This window comes from Dromiciops gliroides, chromosome 2 (genome assembly GCF_019393635.1).
Source record: "Dromiciops gliroides isolate mDroGli1 chromosome 2, mDroGli1.pri, whole genome shotgun sequence".
Classification (NCBI taxonomy): Eukaryota; Metazoa; Chordata; class Mammalia; order Microbiotheria; family Microbiotheriidae; genus Dromiciops; species Dromiciops gliroides.
Genome location: NC_057862.1, coordinates 63239233 through 63247794, shown reverse-complemented (window position 1 = coordinate 63247794; position 8562 = coordinate 63239233). Strand labels below are relative to the sequence as shown.

Genomic DNA, 8562 nt, shown 5'->3' with positions numbered 1-8562 from the left:
ATGCAATGGCTGTTTTCAAGAATCTAATGGCCTGGCAGGTGGAAGCAACACTAGGTTTGTTCTACTTGGTCTCTGAGAGTAGACTCTGTAGTGATGAGTGGAGGTCACAAAGAGGCATCTTTAGCCTTGATGTCAGGAAAACAAAACAAAACAAAAACTTCCCCAACAACTGGAATTATTTCAAAAGTGGATGGGTTTTCTTGGACACAGGTGGGTTCTTTCCCTCTCATTAGAAATATTCCAACAAAGTCTGGTTGATCTCTTGTGGGGTAAATTGTAGGGAGGATGTTTTTTCAGAGTGGTTACTAAGCTGTCTGTCAGAGTTGACATTTTGGGATGATGTGATTTGATAGTTATAACAACAATATGGGATAACCTCAGAAGAGGTGTTATTTATTATCCCTGTTTTTTAAAATATAAGGGGGGCAGCTAGGTGGTGCACTGGATAGAGCACTGGCCCTGGATTCAGGAGGACCTGAATTCAAATTTGACCTCAGACACTTGACACTTAACTAGCTGTGTGACCTTGGGCAAGTCACTTAACCCCAATTACCTCACACACACACACACACACACACACACACAAAACATAAGGAAACTGAGTCTAAGAAAAGTTAAGCAATTTGCTTAAAGTTTTGAAGGCTATAGATGGTAGAACCAGGCCTGAATCCATGCCTTTTGGCTTCAAGTCTAATATTCTGTCTACTATGTGTGATACCTATCTAATCAATTAACCTCATTGGACCTCATTTCCTCATATATTTCATGAAGTATATGGATGAAATAATCTCTAAATTTTCTTGCAGCTTAAAAATTCTGTAAGTTTATAGGAATATTATGAACTGCAGTACTTAGTGATCAATTCCTGGAGAAGGTAGGCTTTGGATTGGATCTTAAAGGATCTGCCTAACTAAATGGGGTTTATATCCTTCATATTATAGATGAGAAAACTGTGGCAGAGAGATTAATTGCTTAGGATGGCATTCTATGTGTATTGGTAAGCTTCAGATGCCCAGAAGGGTATTATAAGAGAAATCAGATATGCTGATCAGTTGATCCAGTCTAACTCCTCAGAGGAGAAGGAATGAGTGTAGATCAATAAGGATTAATCAGTTCTCATTCAATCATTGAATATATCTTTACTGACTGCGTTCTGGTTGTCTAGCTTGGTGCTAGGCATCATGAGGACTATTAGGGAATAAGCATTCCCTTCCCTTCAAGAGCTTACAATCTGATCATGGATTTTGGACATGCACACTGGAAAACATTTATTAGCATTACCAAGCAATGAGGATAAATTTCAGGAATACAGAGTCATATCTGTTTCAGGGGTTCAGAGAAAGGGGAAATCATTGTGGGATTGCAGAGTGAGGAAGGACTTTATAGGAGAGGTGGGAATCAAGCTGGGCCAAGAAGGATATTTAGCATTTGAATAAGTAGAAGAAAGAAGCAAGAAAAATGTATTCCTGGAGGAGGACCCAGCTGTAGTTTTATCTTGTCTCATGACTGCAGATTGATTGCTATCTTTTCCACATGGGCTTCTTATTGGGAAGTGGACATATTGCATCGCAGGACATTCATATCAGTCCATAAATGTGATAGCATTTTGAAAAAGTTAAAAGTCTTGTAAAATATATATGATGTCAGTATAACACCTGAGAGACACATGGTAGAACGAATAGAGCCTTGCCGCCCAGAAGATTCTCAATTAAGTCTTGCTTCTGACAAAGCTGAGGGACTGTGAACAAATCATGGAACTTCTCAGAATCCTTAGATAACTTTCTAAGGCTCAACATTACAAATGAGTTGTACTTTAGGTAATTTATAAATGAATTTTCACCTCTTTGGGCTTAAGCTGAGTTTCTGTATCAATAGAGCCTCACACTGAAGAATCACAGATAGACCTCTCTTCTCTCTCTCTCTCTCTCTCTCTCTCTCTCTCTCTCTCTCTCTCTCTCTCTCTCTCTCTCTCTCTCTCTCTTTCTCTCTCTCTCTCTCTCTCCCTCCCTCCCTCCCTCCCTCCCCTCTCTTTCTCTCTTCTATTTGAATATCTAAGCATTGTAACGATTGGAATAACGCCACCTGCTGGATACTTACTGTAGAAGAGTTCTGCCCATGAAGCGAAGGTCTTTGAGGGCAAGACCAGGCATCAGGAAGTGACGCGGACGAGTGGGAGGAGGAAGGAAGAGACTGGCACTCGGTCTGGGGCTTTTTCCTGAGGACGCTGGTGGAGAGCGGAGCTAGAAATGTGCTCTCCCTTTAATAGTTAGGAATCTAGGCCTTTCTCTCTCTCTTTACCAAATTCTTATTCTCCTTAATAAATGCTTAAAAGTCTAACTCTTGCTAAAGCTTATATATAATTTATTGGCGACCACTCATTAAATAGTTTAGACAGTTTAGCTAGAATTTTAGCCCTTAACAGCATCTACTTGTTTGTCTCTGTCTAGTTGTCTGTCTACCTATGTATCTACCTACCCATCCATCCATCTATCCATCATCTATCTATCTATCTATCTATCTATCTATCTATCTATCTATCTATCTATCTATCTATCTATTCATCCATCATCTATCTATCTATCTATCTATCTATCTATCTATCTATCTATCTATCTATCTATCCATCCATCCATCATATATCTATCATCTATCAATCTTTCTATCTATCCATCCATCATCTATCTATCATCTATTGATCTTTCTCTCAATCTATCTATCTACCCATGTATGTATGTATGTATGTATGAATCTAATCTCTACCATTGATTAGAAAATTGAGGCCCCAAGACTAGGATTAAGTGATTTACTAGAGGGCAAAATAAGTTAGAACTAAGCCTAGATTAGCCCTCTGATTCCAAGTCATTCATTGTTCTTTTTGTCATACTCTATTGTGTATGTTTAGGAGAAACAACTTAGCAGCCAACAATTTAGGTAGAAATAGTCCAAAGCAAGGAATGGGACATGAGTTTCCTAGAAGAGGCAGATAAGTGGTCAGAAGGAAGGGAGAAGAGGTCATAGCCAATGAATTGTGCTGCTTTCACTCTTTGACCTGGGGAATCAGGCCCTAGTGAGGGGCTCAGAACTCACAGATGGTGAGGCGATACTGCAGACAGCTTTTGTCATTCCAGGTGCCATCTCTGTACATCTCCACACAAGGCTCCCGCCCTTTTCCGGCAGGCTCCCCTGAGTACCAGTTGGTATAGTTCACTGGGCTTCCATTGAGGTAGTAGAATTCCCCTGGTATCTTCCCTTCTTTCAGGCCTAGGTAGGCATATGTTTTGTACTTCTGCACGAGGCTCATGATAGCAGAGTTCTCCTCTGCATTTCTTGGGGTGGCAACAGTGCCACCTGCCTTGGCACATGTCTCACTGATCTTCTCAAAATTCGCATACTGAGCATTTGTAGAAAAGATCTTCTCTCCCACCTGCAACATGCTGCCTACCAAGTTGAGAACTGAAGAGCAAAGGAAACACAGTCAAGGTCTCTTTGTCTTTGTGAAGCTCTCGATTCTCAGTTTATGTGCAGTGAAAGAGGAAGACAGGGATGGAGGAAGGGGGAGAGAGAGAGGAGGAAAAAGAAAAAGGGAGAGGGGAGGGGGGAGGGGAGAAAAGAGAGAGAGGAGAGAGAGACAGACAGATAGACAGACACAGAGACAGAGAACCATTAACTTCCCAGGGTGAGAAAGGGGGTAGTGGTTGTGAGAAGGGTTGAAGCTTGAACAAGCTATATGGCCTTATATCCTAGTCAGTAAACTTGACCAGTCTGAAGCTCAAGGTCCTTCTTGTACTCTGGTCATTAGCCCTGTACCCCTAAACTGCCGCCAGAATTTCCACCTTAGAAATTCCCAGCAGAGAAGAAAGGAAGGATCCTAGAGCCATGAATAACCCCAATTTTTTATCCCCATTTTTTATTCCCCTATTTTTTGATTCCCTTCTTCCTTGCCCATTTTCTCCCCACCCCAGTTTTTCCTCACTTCTCCCCTAGCCAACTCCTTAGCCCACACTGTGATGCCAAGGACTGGGGGGATGAAGTGGACCCTTATCTCCCTTCACTGCAGGTCTCACAGGTCCGCACCATAAGCCTTTCCCCACTCTATGGCAAGGATTGTCTCCCTTACCTCCCATACACTGTAGGATGCGCTGTCTGAAGTCCTGAAGTACAGACTGTAACTCTTCATCTAAATAAGCAGGAAGCCCTGAGGAGGAGACACTTCTCTTAGGAGTAATGATCATGTCCAGGAGCCACCTGAACTCATGAGGCATTGCTCAATGTTCATTCACATTCTGCACACTCTTCTATGGCAGTTTACTAAGTTAGAGATCCTTTAGATTGTGGGACCAGTTTTGCCATTAGTGGTTTGAGGAATATTAAGTATTTCTCCCTTACAGCAGTGTTGTAATGGGTCACTCAGGCCAGTCTCCTCCATATTCCTCTGAACAAGCCATTCTTAGACCATTCAGCAACCAGTAATATTTTTCTCATCCTTTTTCCTTGTTCATATCCTGCCCATCCTTAGGCCCCTGTTCAAATGTGACTTTGTCACTCAAGTCTTTCTTGTCCATCTCAGCCAGTGCTTTTTTCTTCATTGTAAAATGTCTTATATTTTTCTCTGTGTCTTGTTTCCTTACTTAGACTAAAAGTCCTTTGAGAGCAGAAACCTAGTCTTCTTCCCTTTTATCCCCTATAACAACTAATAGAAGACTTGTTGAATTGAATGGAATTTGGGGAATGGGAAAATGTATTAAAAAATCTCCACAATACAATGGATTTTAATGGTATTTCAGGCATTTTGTACCCTTGAGTAGGGGAAGCATATTTTATCAGACCTTGGAGATCATGTTATCTGCCCCATCTCATTTTACAGATGAAAAAACAGGCCTATAGAGGTTAAATGATGTGCCCAAGGCAACATAGTAACAGAGACAGAGTTTGAGTATTGGCTCTTTAACTACTAGTTTAGTCCCTTAATTTTCCTAAAGGCAAAATATTCTCTCTGTAGTAGGTGTGTTGGTATAGTAGGTCGGAGTGGTAGGAGTATTGATGGATGCATATTCCATCTGAAGCCAGACCTCCTTGAATAGGCTGATGGGGAGAAAGGAGACCACTGACAGTACTTTGGGGTGAGTAATTCATTTGAGATTTTGGAGAAGTGGTTGTAAATTTTTTGTTTTTTCTAGACCAGAAGGAAGGCAGAGTAAATAATTTCTAAATTCTCTGCCCTGGTTATAACTCTGGGGGTCACTGGAGAACCTAGGAAGAGTGTAGTTCTTTCAAAACTAGATTTTCCCCCTTTTTTACCCTTGAGCTGGGGGAGTGAAGATTGAACCTGACACATACTAGCACTGGAAGAGAAGGAAAACTATTGCTTGTTTCATCATACAGCCATGCTCACCTGGAGGTCCCCTCTCACCCGGCACACCCTTTTCACCTCGTTCACCTACACTTCCAGGAGCCCCAGTCAGCCCATCCCTTCCAGGGAGCCCTGGCATGCCTCCAGGGGGTCCCATGGGGCCTATAGAAAGAGAACCAAAAGATTGGGTGAACACAGGAACACATAGCCTATAGGACTTAGGACAAGAAGACAAACAGCTTGACATGGGGCTTGGACAAGTTCCTCAAATACTTCTAACAACTCTCCCTACCTCCCACAATTCTTAGCTTTGGCAAATCTTCAATCAGATCTCAAGGGAAGATAGATATGAGGCTATGATAAGGAGAGCCTTGACCAAAACTCTCCACCTTTACCCACATTCTTTTCTCCATCTGTAATTTCCTTTTTATTCCCCTCCATCTGGCTATGGTCTGTCCATCTTTTAAATACCAATCTCCTTAATGAAATTTTTCCTCATGACTCCGGCCTACACTGATCATGGCCTACTGTGACCCCCTAAAGTATTACCATTAGGACACTTAGTTGAAAGGAAATGGACTTTTTTTCATCCTTAAGCAAGCCTTTTCTAGAACAGGAATTTGTAACCTTTTTATTTCATGTGCCCCTTGGACAATCTGGAGAACCCCTTCTCAGAATAATACTTTAAAAACCCCTTAATAAAAGAAATGTTAAATTTCAGTCAGAGGTTAATTCATATAAAGATGTATTTTTTTACCTTCCAAGTTCACAGACTCACTGAAATCTCTCAGTGGAACCCTGGGGGGTTCATGGACCACAGATTAAGACCTCCCTGCTATAGAGCAAGGGCTAATGCAACCATTACCTCATCCACCCCTGATATATATATATAGACTTGTCCTGTATTATGTTAATTGTAGCTAACCTCATTTGTGCCTCTAGATCCTTCTACTTTATTGTATTTAGTCTGAGGGTAACTATTCTATTAGATCACAGGAAAGCAGCTTTGGAGTTGGAAAGGACTTTAGACGTCATCTAGTCTAACTCTTTCATTTTATACATGAGGAAACTGGGGTCCCAAGAAGTTGTGACTGGCTCAAGATCATACCAGTAGTGAACGGAATAGCTGTGATGTGAACCATGTCCTCTGATTCCAAATTTCATCCCCCTTTTTGGTGTCCCATGTCACCAGAGCATGTGTGCGGTAAGGTGCTCTCCTCCCCCCATCCTATAATAGTAGCAATTTACATTAATCTAGTTAAGATTTACAAAGCACTTTCCTCCTACCAATTCTTCAAGGCAGGTAGATAGTTCAGGTTTGATCCCCATTTGAGAGATGAAGAGAACCTCCAAGAAATCAAGTGACTCTCATAACTCTACAGTTAGTAAGTCCAAGAGTCAGAATTTAAAGCCAGATTTCCCGATTCTATCTAGAGCACTTTCTATTATTGGTCCTTTCCCCAATAATCATGATGTCACACTCAGGTAGGGGACAGGGAGTTTTCTTGGGTACCTGGTGGCCCAGGGTCTCCTTTGACACCATCCCGACCATCTCTGCCAGGCAGACCTGGAGCACCAGGGGTTCCTGGGATACCAGCACTTCCAGGGCACAGTTCCATGCCACCCATGACCAGAGAAGACAACAGAAGTGTCAGGGACAGGACCAGTGAGGACAGAGTCATGGCACCAGGTCTACCTGCAAAGGTCAACAGAAGTATTTGTTTAGCAGAATAGGTCAGAATATGGGTACCTGCCATCTTTTCCAATATTTTAACTTGAATTGTATGTCTCTACACTGGCTTATCAGCTTGAGATGGGCCCCCTTGCCCTTAGCTCTCATTACTACTCTGGTTTTCACAAAAGGACTATATATCCTTTGATGACTGGAGATCTTGAGAAGGTGACAATACCCCCTCTCCACAGATTTTCTTACCAAGTGGATGCTGCCTGCAATTTCACCATAAAGGCTTTATTCTTTAAATGCTAGACTTTGATCCCTGGGAAACAGCAGGAAGAATACTAAGCAGTGAAGCAACCTGAATGCTGGTCCTGGATCATTTACTAACTAGCTCTGTGATTTTGGGTCTTACATAATGTATTTTGGCCTCAGTTTCCTCAACTGTAAAATTAAGATCAAATATTTCGTGCTAGAAGACATCTAGTCTAACTCTAATTGTACAGATAAGGAAACTGAGGCCTAAGAGGTTGTTACTTACCCAAGGCTATAAAGATAATAAATCATCAGAGGCAGGATTAAAAACCAGATCCTCTGATCTCATAGACACTGCTTTGCCCACTGTACTCTGCTGTCTTTGTACCCAAAGAAAAATAATGTCACTTCCATATAGGTGCATAGAGTTTAGAGCTGGAACCATCTTATAATTCATCTAATCCAGACCCCCTAATTTTGAACTGAAAACAGGAGATGAGAAAACTGGGAAGTAAATTCCCCAATACCTGTAGGGGGCTGTAAAGAATATGAAATGCTAAAGCATTTGTATATTTCTAAAGAAATATACAAAGATAAAATAAATTTCATCAATCACAATTAGATTATAAGCTGGGATGCCAGTAGGGATACAGGAATCATAAATTTTTAGAGCTAGAAGGGGTTCATTATCCCTGCTTTAGAGATGAAGAAACTGAGACACAGAAATAATAAAGTTTTATCATAAAGTTGGCCAAATCAAAGAGTTGCTAGTTCCTTTGGGATTCTGGGCAATACTTTCTTGAAACTAACTTCAACATTGAAACAATTCCTAGTTTTTCTTCCCCAAACCCCATTATCTTCTAACTATTAGTGCTGAATATTTAGATTGGGAGAGTCCAACATTTGGTATCCTTTTGGTTATGAGGACTGTAGGAAGAGGTTGTTAGGTGTTGGGAAAGAAAAAAATGCACGTAGATAAAGTTTTTGTTTGTTATCATATTTCTGCAGCTCAGTGTCTATTTACTTTTTCCCCTCTCCCATTGGGTGCCTTACCTGTGAATTCCATGAATGCTATCCAGCATACCCTACTTCCATGTCTCATTTGAAGGCTTTTTTTTTTTTTTTTTTTTACTGCATCTGTTATTCAGAACTTACCTTGTTTGCTTTTTCTTTGGCAGGAAACTTTTCTCGGTCCACAGGCACAATGAAAGGGTCCTCATGAGCATGAGTTTTATAGTTGATAATATCTCAATACGTTAGCCCTCCTGAGGACTTTGAATGA

General features: G+C 41.2%; 1 protein-coding gene across 1 annotated transcript; it reads right to left on the bottom strand.

Annotated features, from left to right (window-relative positions):
- Positions 1-3076: 3076 nt before the first annotated feature.
- LOC122743004 (pulmonary surfactant-associated protein A-like) lies at positions 3077-7032 on the bottom strand. Its single transcript, XM_043987623.1, has 4 exons — positions 6864-7032; positions 5393-5512; positions 4118-4195; positions 3077-3453 (listed from the first exon to the last, which is right to left on the bottom strand). Exons 1-4 carry the CDS (start codon positions 7030-7032, stop codon positions 3077-3079), a joined length of 744 nt encoding a protein of 247 aa, XP_043843558.1.
- Positions 7033-8562: the final 1530 nt, after the last annotated feature.

Excerpts from the sequence above, each read along its gene's own strand:
- LOC122743004 (XM_043987623.1), bottom strand. The coding sequence starts at position 7,032 with ATGACTCTGTCCTCACTGGTCCTGTCCCTGACACTTCTGTTGTCTTCT. Across the intron at positions 5,513-6,863 it reads AGGAGACCCTGGGCCACCAG|GCCCCATGGGACCCCCTGGA; the intron begins GTACCCAAGAAA and ends CTCTTTCTATAG. Across the intron at positions 3,454-4,117 it reads CATCCTACAGTGTATGGGAG|TTCTCAACTTGGTAGGCAGC; the intron begins GTAAGGGAGACA and ends TTTGCTCTTCAG.